Consider the following 18,425-nt stretch of genomic DNA (forward strand, 5'->3'; position numbering starts at 1 on the left):
CTCAAACACTCTTTCTTTCTCTCGCTCCCTTCTTAGTTAGTCGTATTGTGCTTGTACAGCACACTTTATTAGCCTATATGATTTCCCAAGTTCTTCTTCTTTTTTAAACTCAGATGGCCACGGATAAAGTCGCAGCTCGACAGAGCAAGAAGAGAAAAGATTTTATACCTTACTTTTTGGGTTTGGTTCTGTTCCTGTATTGTTCTGTTCAGCTTATATCATTTAGCGCCAAAACATTTGACAGGAGCCACACCAACAGGGTGCGCCGAGCACTTGGTGAGTGAATATCATCTATACCTTGTTGCGAAAAAATGCCAAGAGTACTTACACTCTTTAATTACTGTCGTCCAAAATAGAGACAAGTGTGTACTGCTGCAAAGTAGAAGTATTTCTTTTTTTAATTGATTATTGATACATCAAAATTATAAAAGAACAAACGAAACGGTATCAATGAAATTGAATGAAAAAGCAATAAGCCATATTTTCTCCAACTACCTCAATTACAAAGTATTGTAATAGAATTATTAAATAGCATAAACAGCCCCCAAAACATTAACTATAACAAATAAACGACCACAAATACAAAAATATGGATCCCAACAGGTTGAATGGTCAATGATAATTATTATAAATATCATTATTATTATTATTATTATTATTATTATTATCATTATTATTATTTATATTATTATTAGTATTGTTATTGTTATTGATATTGTTATTGTTATTGTTAATGTTATTGTTAATATTAATGGTAATGTTATTGTTATTGTTATCATCCTTATTATTGTTATTATTATTATTATTATTATTCATGGTTGTGGGTTTTTTTTGTTTATTTTATTTGCATTTTCTTTTCAATCTCTGTTTATTACTTCCAAATGTTGGAAGTATTCTAACAAGAAGATGGCACCGGCTGAATGAATGAATAAAATCAATTTATATCCAGTGTTTGATATAACGTCTGCCCGGACGCCCGGGGCGTGCATCTTTTAAGTCGGGCGTACAACTTACAAAAAGACTCCGCCCGGGAAGCCGACAACTTTTTTAAGGGAAAAAAAAAGCAAAAATGTTTTTTCTAATCAAATATTTGCTTCATTTCGATTTTGATATCTTCGTTCTTGAAAATCAAATTAAGTTGTCTTTGTTATCAACGTAGTAAAACATTGTATGCAAAGGGATTAATTAGAAAGGGAGCTTCAGGATAAACATGTAATAGAGGCTTTAAAGAGAAAAATAAGATAAATGACTATCAGGATAAACAAGCAAAAATATTTACAACATAGTGCTCAGAGACTGGTCCAAGTGATAGTAATTGTGCAATGAAATGTTAGTGCATCGTAACATTAGTGCAATGAAAAGTAGTGCCATAACATATGTCAGCAACACAAATTTCCAAATAAGTTGCAAGATATATATTTTCACAGTTTTGCATGCTTTGTTAGTGTGGTGATGGCCTGGGGAAGAAACTGTCTCTGAGCCTGTTTGTCCTTGTTTTAGGGGACCTATAGCGCCTACCAGAAGGCCGGGGGTCAAAGAGGTGTTGGCCGGGGTGAAAAGAGTCCTTTATGATATTGATAGCTTTGCTTCAGTATCACAAACTGGCAACCAATGATCTTCTGGGCTGTGTCTATTACCCTGTGTATGTTTTTTGCGGCCGCCACGCCGTATGCCGGAATGCTCTCCACTGTGGCTTTGTAGAAGGACACCAGCAGCTTCTGTTTTATGTTGTTCTTCCTGAGAACCCTCAGGAAGTGGAGTCGCTGCCATGCCTTTCCCACCACAGCCCTGGTGTTGGAAGACAAGGAGAGGTAACGGAGATGCGCATGCCAGGAATTTGAAGGAGTGGACTCTCCACTCCAAGTGTCCATTCAAAACGAGTGGAGCTCGGTCTGTGCTTGCCCTCCTGAAGTCGAGTATGACTTCCTTGGATTTTGTGGTGTTCAGTACTAGTTTATTTTTCGAACACCAACGTCTCCACCTCCTTCTTGTATGCTGCCTCATCCCATCAGAGAATATTTCATCCAAATAAAATAAAATAAATTGCCACTCAAAGTGCTATATAAAAACATTCAGCGTACAATAAGACAAAAAAACCTCCTTTATCCCCACCCAACAACCAGAAACGCATAAAACAGAGACACAAAGAATGGTTCAAAATAATTAAAATAAAATAAACAGTTATCGAAATAAAATATGATGATGGTAAGGCACAGACTAACCATGTAAGGAAAGGGGCTGGAGGTAGGCTTATGCACACTGAAAGGGATGGTAGCAGATGACCTCAGGATTTTCACCCATTCAACCAAAACCTACCATCTCCCCAACCCCAAAGGAGCAAACTGTGAAATAACAAAAATAAAAATAGAAAACAACTGCAGAACAAAAACATAAATAATGTCAACTAAAAAATAAAGTATATTACAGTAAAAGGTGGTGTTGTCAACGATCTTCACAATCGTGTTTGTGGGGTGGGTTGGTGAACAGTCCGAGGTATACAGGGTGAACAGTAGAGTGCGCAGCACAAATCCTTAGTGGATTCCGGTGCTCAACATTGAAGCGGAGGAGACATGGCGGCCTAGTTTCACAGCTTGTGGGCAGAGAGAGTCTATACTCCAGCAGCAGATGGAGGAGGATCGCTCCAGGTGGGAGAGGTTATCTACCAGGAACTTCGAGATTATGGTATTGAACTCAGAGCTGAACTCCAAGAAACACCCCCATGCTTCTACAAATGGCTCATTGCAGTATGAAGAGCAGTGTTTATTGCATTTTCAGCGGATCGGTTTGCCCTTTAGGCATTCTGGTGGGGGTCCAGTTGGGGTGGTAGGGAATACCAACCTCTCAAAGCACTTCATGACCACAGGCATAAGTGTGACAGGCCTGTAGTCATTGAAGCTGACCACTAAAGACTTGATGAAGGGCGCCACGCCACCCTGTACTAAGCCTGTCTTTTGTAAAAAAAAATCTAAGTTTAACAAGACTGTGTAAATCTTTATCTTGCATCTTTAACATTTCTGTGTGTGCAGAGGTTACATTGACCAACAATTTTCCACCATTGACATGGTTGTAAGAGTTGAGGGGAAGATGATTTTAAGGCCGTCCGTCACTTCGACAGGTTGAAAATTTGACCATAAAGCACAGCAACGGTATTTCCTCAAGACATATGGCACTAGAAGAGAGGGACAGAGAGACACAAAAAAACAATGACGGGTGGATGATAAAAAACAAAAATAAAAAGCTCAACCCGAATGTAATGATTGACATTATTATTGAAATTCGAGTCAGGTTTGGGCTTACTTAGGCTGAAGGCCTAGGTGTGAAATACACGGCCCGCCACTACAAAACCCCCAAAAAGCCTGGGCAAAAAAATGTAAAATAAAAGAGTGCATTTTGGTCACCTAGAGTGGTCGTAATATTTATTCTTCCTTGTGCTTTTCAGCACAAGCTTTCGCTTGTACTCCACCATACAGCGACATCCAGCGGTTAAACAATACACACTGTCCATTTAAAGTGTGTTACATTCAGTAAGTGGCAGGCCTTTTTTAAGTGAATGGGTTGGAGTTTGAGCAGCACTCTTACATTTACAGGGAATACCAACAATGTTCCCCCTTATTTTTCCACGGGTCTGAGCTTTCACACAAAGTCGGTGAGCAACGCTTGAAACAACAGTGAGCAACCATAATCCCAAGTGTGGCCAGATAATTAATTATCAAACATGTCCAAAACTTGACATCAAGTTACATTTTGCTGAGTTTCCGTCAATGCAAAATTATTTTCCTCTTTTGAATGACTTGACTCATGTACTATTGCAAAGGTTGTACAGCCTACAAACGTCTATCTTTCACAAGATATCCATTTCTTTTTATTTCCTGATATATTTTGTTGCATAATATTTACATTTTTGGGGGCTTATTTAGTCGGTTGTAAGATACAGAACTGTTCTTAATCACATTTTTTAGTGGAAGTACAATGTTGGCAGAAGGATTGACTTGATACAGGGAGTGCAGAATTATTAGGCAAATGAGTATTTTGACCACATCATCCTCTTTATGCATGTTGTCTTACTCCAAGCTGTATAGGCTCAAAAGCCTACTACCAATTAAGCATATCAGGTGATGTGCATCTCTGTAATGAAAAGGGGTGTGGTCTAATGACATCAACACCCTATATCAGGTGTGCATAATTATTAGGCAACTTCCTTTCCTTTGGCAAAATGGGTCAGAAGAGGGACTTGACAGGCTCTGAAAAGTCAAAAATAGTGAGATATCTTGCAGAGGGGTGCAGCACTCTTAAAATTGCCAAGCTTCTAAAGCGTGATCATTGAACAATCAAGCGTTACATTCAAAATAGTCAAAAGGGTCGCAAGAAGCGTGTAGAAAACCCAAGGCGCAAAATAACTGCCCGTGAACTGAGAAAAGTCAAGCGTACAGCTGCCAAGATGCCACTTGCCACCAGTTTTGCCATATTTCAGAGCTGCAACATCACTGGAGTGCCCAAAAGCACAAGGTGTGCAATACTCAGAGACATGGCCAAGGTAAGAAAGGCTGAAAAACGACCACCACTGAACAAGACACACAAGCTGAAACGTCAAGACTGGGCCAAGAAAAATCTCAAGACAGATTTTTCTAAGGTTTTATGGACTGATGAAATGAGAGTGAGTCTTGATGGGCCAGATGGATGGGCCCGTGGCTGGATCGGTAAAGGGCAGAGAGCTCCAGTCCGCCTCAGACGCCAGCAAGGTGGAGGTGGGGTACTGGTATGGGCTGGTATCATCAAAGATGAGCTTGTGGGGCCTTTTCGGGTTGAGGATGGACTCAAGCTCAACTCCCAGTCCTACTGCCAGTTTCTGGAAGACACCTTCTTCAAGCAGTGGTACAGGAAGAAGTCCGCATCCTTCAAGAAAAACATGATTTTCATGCAGAACAACGCTCCATCACACGCATCCAAGTACTCCACAGCGTGGCTGGCAAGAAAGGGTCTAAAAGAAGAAAAACTAATGACATGGCCTCCTTGTTCACCTGATCTGAACCCCATAGAGAACCTGTGGTCCCTCATCAAATGTGAGATTTACAAGGAGGGAAAACAGTACACCTCTCTGAACAGTGTCTGGGAGGCTGTGGTTGCTGCTGCACGCAATGTTGATCGTGAACAGATCAAAGCACTGACAGAATCCATGGATGGCAGGCTTTTGAGTGTCCTTGCAAAGAAAGGTGGCTATATTGGTCACTGATTTGTTTTTGTTTTGTTTTTGAATGTCAGAAATGTATATTTGTGAATGTTGAGCTGTTATATTGGTTTCCCTGATGAAAATAAATAATTGAAATGGGTATACATTTGTTTTTTGTTAAGTTGCCTAATAATTATGCAATAGTCACCTGCACACACAGATATCCTCCTAAAATAGCTAAAACTAAAAAAAAGCCCCACTCCAACTTCCAAAATATTCAGCTTTGATATTAATGAGACTTTTGGGTTCATTAAGAACATGGTTGTTGTTCAATAATAAAATTAATCCTCAAAAATACAACTTGCCTAATAATTCTTCACTCCCTGTATAATTGGAAATTATTTGAATGCAACACAAACTTTTTCTTCTTTTTCCATGTTTTTTCTACGTTTTTGTTACTTTTTTTCTTTTTGTTCTCTATTTACTTTTTTCCTACATTTCTTTCTTTTCTTTTTTCAGGCTTTTTTCCAAATTTTTCCTTCTTTTTTTCTCTTTCTTTTGTTTCTTTTTTTTCTCAGCTTTTCACTACTTTTTCATTTTGGTATTTTTCTCTTTTTTGTTCTATTCCCACCTTCCTTTAAGTCATTTTGTGCATAATATTACATAATATTTGGTCATGTTGGGATTAAAGAAGCAAAAACAACCTGAGGAGCCGTTTAAGACCCGAAAGAGCCAGTTCCTTTTAGTGAGCCGAGCCGAAGAAGCTGGTTCTCTACTAACTTTACTCAACTTCGTTCTACTTCGACTCGACTTCAAAATACCGCATTTAGGACACAACGTCAGGGGAACCCGTGTATTTTTACCTTCATGCACTGTAACTTTGACTTAAGTTGCTTCTTAATTAGTCATTTTGAGCCCTCATTTTTGTGCGCTGGCTAGATTTTCTTGTGCGCTGAGAATGTGCGAGCAGTGCGCAATTGCGAGCAGTGCGCAATTGTGAACGCGCGCAGCTTAGCGGGAACACTGAATACCAACCTCTCAAAGCACTTCATGACCACAGGCATTAGTGTGACAACTTGAACTTTATAGTACCGTATTCAATTTACGCATGTTTTTATATTAATTTTAAAGAAAACCGAAAGAATATCCTAAATCCACAGGAGAGACAAGGGTATTCAAACCCACCACCTTGCCACCGGGAGACAAATGTCAAGTAACCCAGGAATGGAAGACAATGCTAAAAAGAGAATGTCAAGTACCTAAAAAGAACAGTTGTCCTGTTACGAAGGTGTGCCAGAAGGAAATGCAACAGGGTCTCTATATCACTTCATCTTATTGTTTCAGAAAACGAGACTGAGTGCATCGCGCCACAGTCGTCCGAATTCCCTGATGGCTTTTTCACTGTGCAGGAGAGAAAGGACGGAGGCCTCGTCATCTACTTCATGCTCATTTTCTACATGTTGATGGCCGTGGCTATAGTCTGTGATGACTACTTCCTCCCGTCTTTGGAAGTCATCAGCGAGCGTAAGTTGCTTTCAACAGGGTTTGTACAGGTGCTTGAAATCCATAAATTTGCTTGAATTTTAATGTTGTGATTGAAAAGTGTTTGAATTTTGGGTGAAGTGATTGTAAATGTTTGAAATTGTTGTCATGTTTCCAACAAGTCTGCTTAAAAATAACGCTGACTCTCGGGTGCCTTTGCTTTGTCACTGCATTTCTTCTTCGCTCGTAATTAACTGCAGCTGGCATTAGTTTGTACGAAATTGTCCTATGAAACGTTATTGCGCCCTACGGCTCACGCCCGAGAGGACAGGTGCATGCTACACTTAAACAGGGTACAAACAGGGGTGGAAATTAATTTTCACTAAGGGCTACTTTTAAAGAGCCTGAAATGTAACAAAATGTAATTGAATGGTATGCAAAATAAGTGTTACTTCTCCTTAACAAAGTAAATTGAGACACCTATTTGATAAGTAACACGCATGTTTATTTGAGATTCATTTGCTTCTGAGGTCTGGGATTGTCTCAAGATGTGGCCGGTGCTACATTCATGGCTGCTGGAAGTTCCGCACCCGAACTAGTGACAGCCTTTCTGGGTAAACACACACTAGTCCTAAAATGCCACTTAGAAATGCTTTTCATGATCAAATATTTTTACCAACCTCTTTTTTCCTATTTGCTATGGTGCAGGTGTTTTTGTGACAAAGGGGGATATTGGTGTAAGCACCATTGTGGGCTCAGCAGTCTACAACCTGTTGGGGATCTGTGCTGCATGTGGACTTTTGGCCCCGATGGTACAAGTTGATCCATGCAATGACCCACTTAGTCTGTCTTGTAAAAGTTGTAAACATTTTGTTTCCTCTTCCAGGCAGGACGTCTCAGCTGCTGGCCGTTGTTCAGAGACTGCTTGGCTTATGGCATCAGCGTCTCTGCCGTTATTGCTATCATTTCCGATAACAAGGTGTACTGGTGAGCCGGCATGACAGTAGGAGAATGTGAATATGGAGCTCTTGTAAAACACATCAGCTGTCAATTGGGTCTCGTGATACCAAGAACACAAGTAGTGCATAACATTTTTTGTGAGGTCTCGTTTGTCTTGCCATTATATGGACTAATTACATGTTTATAATAAGTATTTCTATGATCATGATACAACATTTACAAATGATAAGATTAGAAATAGAGTACTTTGAGGTCTTTGACCCTCAAATGTTAAACATTTGTCAAGTCAAAGTCAGCTTTATCGACAATTCTGCAGCAAAAACAGAGAATTGAAGTCGTGTTTCTCTCAGCCTTCGGTGTCTAGAAAATAAAAAAACACAAAAACACTATGCTAGGACACACTAAACTAAGACACACATGTATACAGTACAACAGATAGACAGTCCACACATAAGTCATAAAACTAAGGGATCAATAAAAGAGCATTTTCAGTGGTAAATTGTAATGGAAAGAACAACCTGCAACTGAAAAGGTAAGCTTTATATTCATGTCATTTTTACCCAACACATATAAACCCCTTTCTGTCTTTGTAAATAAGTGTGACGTAGCCTAGCACGGATTGTTGAGGCAAAATGGAGGAATTCATGTCAATTCACTCCATTCCATCGACAGAAAAAGACCGTTCATCAAAGATAGTGAAGCTCTTAAAAGCACATATTATGTGCATATACAATGCCGGTCCGTACCAGGTAAGTACCGAGTAAAATACCCTCATATGCCAGCAAGTTAAGTAGAATAGACGAAAACAGTGGCTCGACTGACCTGTTCATATTTACAGTAGCTTAGTTAGGAGAGTGATGAACAACGAGAGTATGAGTATGGATGTTAAGAGGGGACTGTATGAGAGTGTGATTGTGCCGATTGTGTTGTATGGTGCAGAGACTTGGAGCCTGAACGCAGATTTAAGAAGGAAGTTGAATGTTTTTGAGATGAAGTGTTTGAGGACTATGTTAGGAGTGACAAGATTGGATAGACTGAGAAATGAAATTGTGAGAGACAGAACTGGAGTAGTCGTGGAACTGAGCAAGCGTGTTGATAAGAGAGTACTCGGTTGGTTTGGACACATGGAGAGGATGGATGAGGAGCGAATGTTGAAGAGGAACTACAGAGCAGAAGTCAATAGAAGGAGACCAAGAGGAAGGCCGCGATTGACTTGGCTGGATGGTGTTATGAGTGCACTGCAGGAAAGAGGTGTTAATATAATGGAAGCTAGAGCTCTTGTTGGTGATAGAAAGGAGTGGAGAGGTGTTGTGAAAGGATAGTGGGATTGTGGACGCGTTCTTAAGGATGGGCAGGGCACCCCTATGATGTGGCAGGGGTAAACCAATGAAAGCTGTCGGGCCCTGCTGTTGAACAAAAGAGTGTGTTGTGTCACCCTGACCCGAGTGACATGGCCACTTTCTGGTGTCCCATTTCATCTGGAGGGACAAAAGCATGACCAATTTAGGTGCCGAGGTGCCTAACTTGTTTGGGTGTTTGGACAATTGTTGGCCATGGTCCCATCGATAATTCTTATGTAATAATGTATTAAATATATATCAATAAATATCAAAATAGCAGCATAGCGGGACAGTGGTTAGCGCGTGTGCGGCACAGTTCTGAAGTCATGGGATCAAACCTTCCTGTGTGGAGTTTGCATGTTCTCCCGTCCTTGCGTGGGGTTCCCTCCAGGCACTCCGGTTTCCTCCCACATTCCAAAAACATGCAGGTCAGGTTAATTGGCCGGTCCAAACTGTCTCTAGGTGTGAATGAGCGAGTGAGTTGTCTGTCTCTGTGTACCCTGCCCACTGATGGCTGGGATGGGCTCCAGCACCCCTGCGACCCTACTAAGGATAAGCGGTGCAGATAATGGATGGATGGATATATCAAACAACAGAACTATGGATTAGTTCACACTGGATTACTTCCTTTAATAGTACAGGATCAATTGAAAAATTGGCTTTGAAAGTCCCCAAAAGTGTTTAGCCATTAAAAACCGTGAAAACAGTAAGTGGCAAAATAATAATGGTTCTTAAATTTATTTTTGTGTGACCCAGTGGGTAACGACCCATTGCCTGGTACCTGTCCAGGGCCTAGTGTTAGGGCACCTGTGTTGTACATGACCTAGTTTTGTTTTGAAGGGCCATAGCTGGAGCATCAGTGATATTGTCTACAAATAAAAAATAATATTTTTTTTTTCTATACATACTTAAGATATGGTCCACAAGACGTCAGTTACAGTATATCAGCATATCAGTTGCTCACGCAAATGTCCTCCATTTCAGGTATGATGCCGCCTGCCTCCTACTTGTCTACGGCGTCTACATCGCTGTCCTGTGCTTCGACCTTCGCATCAGCGAGTTTGTCCTGAGGAAGATCAGTCCTTGTTGCACCTGCATGGGGAAGGTTTCAGGAGAAAAGAGGGAAACACAGCCGCTGATGGGCCTCTGGCAGGACGACACCAGCCTACGAGTTCACAGCCGGTCCAGGACAGACAGCGGCATCTTTCAGGACGACTCGGGATATTCCCATCTGTCCCTCAGCTTGCACGGCCTCAATGAAATTCCCGATAGTAAGATGTTACACAGTCTCTGCTCTCGGCAACGCTTTAAGTCAGGGTTGTCAAACTCAGTTTGGCTCTGGGGCCCGATCCAGACTTTCTGTTCTGAGGCGGTCCGGATCAGTAAGAGGATGTCACCTCCAAATTTTTAGCTTTGTTTTTCAGCATTATGTTTCATCATTAAGCTTACTTTAGTAACATACCCTATATAATAATCATCACGGATGACAAAGGATCTTTTGTAAACACAACACATGTATTCACAACAGTAAGAAAAAAAAACATTTTCATGGTTGTCATTTAATGTGTTAGCTAGTTTATTTTAACGGTTGAGTGAACGCACTTTTACCTCTGAACCAACTCACCACGCTATACAAACTCAACACTGCCCTCCTGTGGCCAGAGAGAGCATTTGGTTTGCATTTATTTTAAAAAATCTTAACTTTTTAAAGAAACTACCAGGAGACTTGCTTCTTTTTTTGACATACCGTTTTTTACGACCATAGGGCACTCTGTGTTAAAAGCGCAGCCTCTGTAGCTGGTTCTAGTTCTATATTTAACACTATTCATGGCGCACCGCCCAATCGGGCGCTTGTGCCCTCCGCTGTGGCTGTGTTACTACAAACAGACAGACATACAAATGTGTCCATTTAAAATTACATCTTGAGCCAAAACAGAGTTTTGTTGTGGTTTATTTAGGTACAAAGTTTAACACTGACATTTTTTACCGGTAATCCATATCAAACAAAACCATCAAAGTCCTTGTCCTCGATTTCTTACCACTACAGCTTTGCTAAATCTCCATTAAAAGATTGACTTTCTTCACTTTCATAGTCACTTTCTGTTCAGTGCGGCTCTTCTGAAATGATGCTAGCTTTCGCAAAAACTCAAACAAGAGTCCCAACAGACACATTAGCCCAAGCGTTGACAGTCAATTATTTTAATTATAATCTGCTGAAAATGTATGTGTCCCCGTAGACCTTGTCCAGATGGAAAACTGACATCATTTAATAAACGAAGGTAACAAGACGAAAAAATAACTTTCAAATTGCTAAAGAAGCGCTACAGCGTTAGCATCCAGGAGTACTTCCGCAAACAACAGACGCATTGCGTGTGACGGCACGTATCCTGTCCTGCACATGAGGAACACTTCCGGTGTTCAAACAGTAGACTGCATACAAGTTGGAATTAGCTGGAAATGTTAATAATCTCACAAAAACAAGATTTCACCCAAAAATGTTGTAATTCTACAACTCGGCCAAGGCTCAAACCTGTCAGCTCACAGTCTCGGGGCAGGCACCCAACCCTAAGGACACCGAGCAGAGCAACATCCTACGCTATATATTACACACAGCGCACTGCATAATTTGAAGAGAATCTGAGACTTATGTGTGCCATATGGTCAAGTAAGTACGGTAGTCGGAAATATATGGTGGACCAGAGTAAATAATCCAATGGGCTGTATTTATGTATGTTTGACATACCTTTTCTAATCTGTTGTAGTGAAAACATATATGTTGAGATATCTTATTTTACTTATTTCAAAACAAATGTCAAGGTCAACATAGACCACTAATGTATTTGAGCTTCTAATGTGATGTTATTTCTCAATAATGACAGTCACAACCGAGCCTCCTAAAACAGATTAAAAAAACAAAGGTTGTTTTTTTTTTTTAAATTGCCTTGATATGTTACAGCATGTCATTGTAGAATAACAAATAAGAATAGAGTAAACAGTTTCAAGGGTTTTGCCAGTGGTAGAATATGTCGGCGCCATACACTCAAAATATGTAATCATTTTCAACCACACCTCCCTTTTCCAAAATCAACAACCACCTTCAACAGGTATATGTCTAAATCCATTTCTGAAATTACTTTTTTTACCCCATGACAATTCTCAGCAGAACAAAAAAGTGTCTTTGCCATGCCCGAGAGCGACCTGAAGAGGATCCTTTGGGTTTTGTCGCTACCAATTATTGTGCTGCTTTTCCTGACTGTCCCGGACTGCAGAAGGCGCTTCTGGAAGCAGTGGTTTATCGTCACCTTCTTCATGTCTGCAGTCTGGATCTCGGGTTTTACATACATCCTGGTGTGGATGGTCACCATTGTCGGTAAGAAGTGTAATGTTGCATCTTGAGTTTGAAAACAACAAAAGAGTGGTACATCTTCTTACGAGATTAATTCGTTTCAAGATCGAGCTTGTAGGTCGAATTGCTTGTGTAACGAGCAAATTTTCCTGATACATAACTAAAACCTAATTTGTCCGCTCCCTTCCTCCCAAAAAGATCCACATGCACTCGAAATACCTATTAAACACATATTGCTGATTACTAAAAACGTATTCAAATAATAAACCTAAAAAGTATGGTAGTAAAATAAATAAGATTATATTGATGAAATAAAATGCAAGTTTATTATGAGCACCATAACAATTGTGCGCGTGTGATGCGGAGGAGGGTGGGCGCTTGCAAGGAGGAGTCACAGAGCGGTGACATTATAAATTTCCTCCGTATTTTATACGTTTTTTGATGATTTCACATTATGTAAACCGTATAACATTTTTATATGGGAAAAATAACAACAACAAAAAACGATTTAGTCTCACCCATTTCTCTCCAGTATAAGGCCGAAACGGCATACCCTCTAGACAGCCTACTGTAAGCTGACCTTAAATATTGTGTTCTTTTATTTATAATTAAGTCAAACCAGCAACACTGAAACTCTGATTTATTGCAAAAATAACTTTTACTGATGATATAAAATGAGGGGTGGAATGCTTTACATCTATCTATCTACCCTGGACATATCCCTCGAGAGGGGTGACCGACAGCAATCCAAACATTTACACAAAAACAAAGAAAATAAAAAAAGGGAAAATGTAGCAGAAAACCCACACATCATTTTTGGGACCATGTCCTACCCAAATGCCCAAACACCCAAACAACTTAAGCACCTCAGCACCCAAGCTTTCGTCCCTCCAGATGAAACGGGACACAAGGAAGCGGCCATGTCACTCGGGTCAGGGTGACACAACACACTCTCCTGTTCAACAGCAGGGCCCAACAGCTTTCACTTGTTTATCCCTGCCGCATCATACAGGTGCCCTGCCCATCCCTTAGAACGCGTCTAAACATCCCACTATACTTTGACAACACCTCTCCACTCATTCCGATCACCAACAAGAGCTCTAGCTTCCACTATATTTAGATCTCTCTCCTGCAGTGCATTCATAACACCACCCATCCACGTCAATTGCGTCCTTCCTCTTGGTCTCCTTCCATTTACTTCTGCTCCCGTAGATCCTTTTCAACATTCGCTACTCATCCATCTTCTCCATTTGTCCAAATCAACCAAGTACTCTCTTATCCACACGCTTGCTCAGTTCCACTGCTACACCAGTTTTGTCCCTCACAATTTCATTGTTCAATCTATCCATTCTTGTAACACGTAAACTACTCCTCAAACACTTCATCTCAAGAATATTTCATTTCCTTCTCAAATCTGCGTTCAGGTTCCAAGTCTCTGCACCGTACAACACAGTCGGCACAATCACACTCTCATGCAGTCCCCTCTTAACATCCATACTCATACTCTAAGATTTTGTATTTTGTAAGGTAAAATACGACAGTTTGTAAGGGCATGGAGCCGTGGAGGATGACAGGCATGCCATAGTCAACAAAGACCATGCTAGAAAGCTACCTCAGAAAAAAAACACCAGAGCTATGTCAGAAAACAGTATCTTGAAGCACTGAAAGAGTCAAATAAGACTTATTTAATGAAAAATCACAAGTACTCATGGGTTCCAAAAGCACAAATCGCTTTCAGCGTTGTGCCCATGCATTCGTATTTGCAATGGGCATTGGTAGGACAGCTAAAGGGGTAGGAAGGAATTTCAAAACACCGTATCGTTTTTGTTACTGGTAGCAGATGACAATGTCATTGTATATTGCTAATATTTTTGCAGTAGTCTTCATAATCTGTCTTGCTTGATTAGATAGATGACGCTTTGTCTTTGTAAGGTTTGTTATGGCTTGAAGATTTGCAATCATTAAAAAAGCAATTGGCAGGTATGTGGTCGAGTGACTGTATGTAAGCACTTACTGTACACTTAAAATTTATGTTAATTTCAAATGAACATACACACAAACATTTCACAGCACTTTTTACTATGCCTGTAGTAGATTGCATGTGCAAACTTGAAAAGTTGATGCTGGTGGTAAGCATTCACACCTGGTGAGCAGTCTCTAAAGTCCGGCTTTGGGACTGCTTGTGAACTGGATTTTTCTTCGTATAGCGGACAAGAGTTTTGTTTAAAAAAAAAACTAGCCTACAAAAATTCTCGTGTATAGAGGTGCTCGTATGAAGAAGTACCACTGTACAAACTTTGGAGTTTGCAGTGTTTGCAACTTGTGAGGATAAAAACGTCAAAAGGGAATCACATGCTAGTCTGGTGCTTAATTCCTTAAATGCCATAGTCCTGGGAGGAAGAGTGTATTGGGTTGGGTGAGGGACTACGAGCATGTGCTCTTTCCCCGTGCCTACCCTTGTAGGATTACAGTCCACCTTACCTAAGGGCACGGTCATGTGTACACATAGAATGGGTTGGGCTCCCGAAATGGTTTTAGCTGCAAGGAGGTGGAGTGCTGCAACTTCATCATGTGACGGCCTAGTTGTAGTGAAGTGTATAATGGGATTATTATTGCATGGTCGTCAGACTGTCTATCACGGGAGAAGGTTCCTGGAAAAGTTGACATGAGACCAGGCAGGTACAACTCATGCCACAATAGCATGAGATGGTTTGAATGAATAAATGAAGTTTTAGACATAGGACAAAAAAGCATGGACCACTAATTATCAAGAGGGAACAACAAAATATTTGCACGAAATAAACAATTAAGCAATACAAATATACTATACATAAACATGGGCAGGTGGTAGTAGGCAGAAGTTATTAAGTGGCCACCCCTGTTACTTGTGTTTCCTTGCAAAGAGACATATTCAAAACCAAAACAAGAAAACAGGAATTTAGAAAAAAACAAAGAAATGACATGTTAAACGTATAAGATTATTGCTGGTGACTTGTAGCATATAATATCTAAGGAAAATCTTGATGTTATGAATTTCTCTGAGATACTGAGTGTCTGGTCCGTCACAACTGTTGAATATTTGTTGGTAGTTGGCGCTTACTTGCTTTGTGTGCAAATAATAGGGATTTCAGTTTCACTATATCTTCAAATTTGAAAAGGTTAAATGTTATAAACTGTTTATTTATGTTATTTCAATCCACCGTTATTCACAATCCGTATAGCTTTCTTCTGTAATTGAATAAGGGATTCTATATGGCTTTTATGTATTTTCCCAAATCTCAATACAGTAACTATACAAAAAGGCAAAGTTAACGAACTTTACATAATTTTGAAGGGTTTTCTGTTCAAATGTGTCCGTGCATCTACTCATAACTGCAATGTTCTTTGTTAATTTGGTTTGTATGCTCTATATATGGGGTCTCCAGGTCATGTCATGGCTTATAATCACACGAGAAACTTAAACTCTTGAACTTTTTCTGTTTGAACATGACCTCTTCTTCGTTTGTATTTCAATGTCTTTTATGGATTTTCAAATACCATAACCTTTGTTTTTGATACGTATATTGGCAATTAGTTTTTATGAAGGGCAGCGCAGTGGTTAGCGCGTGTTCGGCACAGTTCTGAGGTCATGAGATCGAACCTCCTGTGTGGAGTTTGCATGTTCTCCCCATCCTTGCGTGGGGCGGCAGTAGCTCAGGAGGTAGAGCACTCTTCTTGGGATCAAGGGATCCCTGTTCGAATCCCGGCTCGTCCGGTGTTACATGTCAAAGTGTCCTTGGGTAAGACACTGAACCCCTAATACCCCCAATAAGCAGGTTAGCGCCTTACATGGCTGCAAGGCCGCTATTGGGAAATGTGGAGCACATTGTAAAGCGCTTTGGGAAGTCATTGACTTGAAAAGCGCTATATAAATGCAGATCATTTCATTTCATTTCCTCCGGCCACCTCCAACATTCCCAAATACATGCATGTCAGGTTAATCGTCCGGTCCAAATTGTCCCTAGGTGTGAACGAGCGAGCGAACTGTCTGTCCCTGTGTGCCCTGCGACTGGCTGGCAACCAGTTCAGGGCGTACCCTGCCCATTGCTCAAAGATAGCTGGGATGGGTTCCAGCACCCCCGGGACCCTCCTGACGATAAACGTCATTAGCAAATACAATGTTTTCTTTTTGTTGTCATTTATATCACTAAACTGTACATATTGTGAGATAAGATTTTATCCAGTGATATGTAATTCCTCAAATTCCATATTTGTGTAGCCTATGTAGTATAGTGACTAAAGCTTTCTTTGAAACTATGAAAATACAAACAGATTATAGCTTGTGGGCTATTTTTTGTGCTTTATTTTCCACCAGATCAATTAATGACAGTGAGCTGTGATAGATGTTAACTGAGACCTGGAAAACTATGTTCATTTTAGTATACAGCAAGTATCAAAATGGATCCCCTGGGAAGAATAAAACAGGAATGTTTCGGTGCTTAACATTTATTCCACAATCGCAATAGTAAAACTTAATTCTGCGCCTAAACCACTGACCAAGCATACAATATAATCTTAAAGAAATTTATTTTGCGTACCCCTGCTTAAAATCGTTCATCTCGGAGTCATCTAGAGATGTTTTTCAAAGCAGCATCAAAAGGAAAATGAATACTGTGAGTTGCAGTGGCAAGAACTTGAATTCGGAGATATCAGACAGGTAATCGTTTCTTTTGAATTATCCTAACAGGCGAGACGCTTGGCATCCCAGATACAGTGATGGGTCTCACGCTGCTGGCAGCCGGAACAAGTATACCAGACACCGTTGCTAGTGTCATGGTCGCCAGAGAAGGTATACCTCACTCCCATACACTCTTGGGAAAACGGGTATCACAAAATCTGTATTTCAAAGGCTTTGGCAGTATTGCGGGTAGGACCAAATGTTTGCAGGCAGTTTTGTGTAATTGAAACAATAAACTCAGGCAACTATAAAACTGTTGAATAAATGTTTTCGTTGTTTGTGCCATGACACCACTGGTTGAAAAAATAAGTATTCCCTCTGTACTAACAGAAATATATATTTTTTAATTGGAATAACAATAAACCAGAGTGGGCAAACTCTAGTCTGCTGGCCAAATTGGGAGCCCCAGGCATTTTAATCCGGCCGCCAAACAAAAATGGTAAAAACATGGTAGCATAGTCAATGGTCAACAAAATATTACTAATTAAAATGTTATGAAAATCTTGTCACTATTACCCATTTCTGAGTACTGCACTCAAATACCATATAAAGAAAAATGTAGTCAGCCACATTTTTGATGACATTTGTGCATTTCATGCAACAAAAAAAAAACACATTTGAGCTGGGTTTATTGCATATAGAGTTTAAAAATACAAATCTAGGGCTTAAAGGGGAACTTATATTACTCTAATTTAGAATGTTTCAAGACCAATTTCATGAAATCATCCATTATAGACCCTTATAAAATGTAAATGTAAATGTGCATTTATCAGGACATTATATATATAATATATATATATATTCATAAATATGAATGAAGTCTTATCCAATTCAAGATCTAAATATACAGTGCATCCGTAAAGTATTCACAGTGCTTCTTTTTCCACATTTTGTTATGTTACAGCCTCATTCCAAATTGTATTAATTTAATCTCATCTCAAAATTCTACACAAAATACTCCATTATGACAATGTAAAAAAGTTTTTTTTTTTTTAACTTTTTTTCAATTTATTAAAAATAGAAAACTAAGAAATCACATTTACATAAGTATTCACAGCCTTTGCCATAAAGCTCAAAATTGAGCTCAGGTGCATCTTTTTTCCACTGATCATCCTTGAGATCTTTCTACAGCTTAATTGGAGTCCACCTGCAGTAAATTTAGTTGATTGGACATGAGTTGGAAAGGCACACACATGTCTATATAAGGTCCCACAGTTGAGTGTGCATGTCAGAGCACAAACACCAAGGATGAAGTCAAAAGAACTGTCTGTAGACCTCCGAGACAGGATTGTCTTGAGGCACAAATCTGGGGAAGGATACAGAAAAATTTCTGCTGCTTTGAAGGTCCCAATGAGCACAGTGGCCTCCATTATTCGTAAATGGAAGACATTCTGAACCACCAGGACTCTTCCT

General features: G+C 40.0%; 1 protein-coding gene across 2 annotated transcripts in view; it reads left to right on the forward strand.

Annotated features, from left to right (window-relative positions):
* Nucleotides 1–18,425, forward strand: part of slc24a5 (solute carrier family 24 member 5) — a 21,502-nt gene continuing 3,077 nt past the window's right edge. Inside the window, exons 1-8 of one of the 2 annotated variants that reach the window (XM_088334314.1) lie at nt 1–276; nt 6,512–6,691; nt 7,180–7,263; nt 7,358–7,461; nt 7,536–7,636; nt 9,934–10,220; nt 12,110–12,319; nt 17,022–17,123. In XM_088334314.1, the coding sequence (XP_088190440.1) occupies nt 114–276; nt 6,512–6,691; nt 7,180–7,263; nt 7,358–7,461; nt 7,536–7,636; nt 9,934–10,220; nt 12,110–12,319; nt 17,022–17,123 (1,231 nt within the window). In that variant the 5' untranslated portion in view covers nt 1–113. The remainder of the gene's footprint in view (nt 277–6,511; nt 6,692–7,179; nt 7,264–7,357; nt 7,462–7,535; nt 7,637–9,933; nt 10,221–12,109; nt 12,320–17,021; nt 17,124–18,425) is intronic. The other variant, XM_088334315.1, reaches the window with a different exon arrangement.

This window comes from Urocampus carinirostris, chromosome 4 (assembly GCF_059441175.1).
Source record: "Urocampus carinirostris isolate Australia breed hairy pipefish chromosome 4, RoL_Ucar_1.0, whole genome shotgun sequence".
Lineage (NCBI taxonomy): Eukaryota > Metazoa > Chordata > Actinopteri > Syngnathiformes > Syngnathidae > Urocampus > Urocampus carinirostris.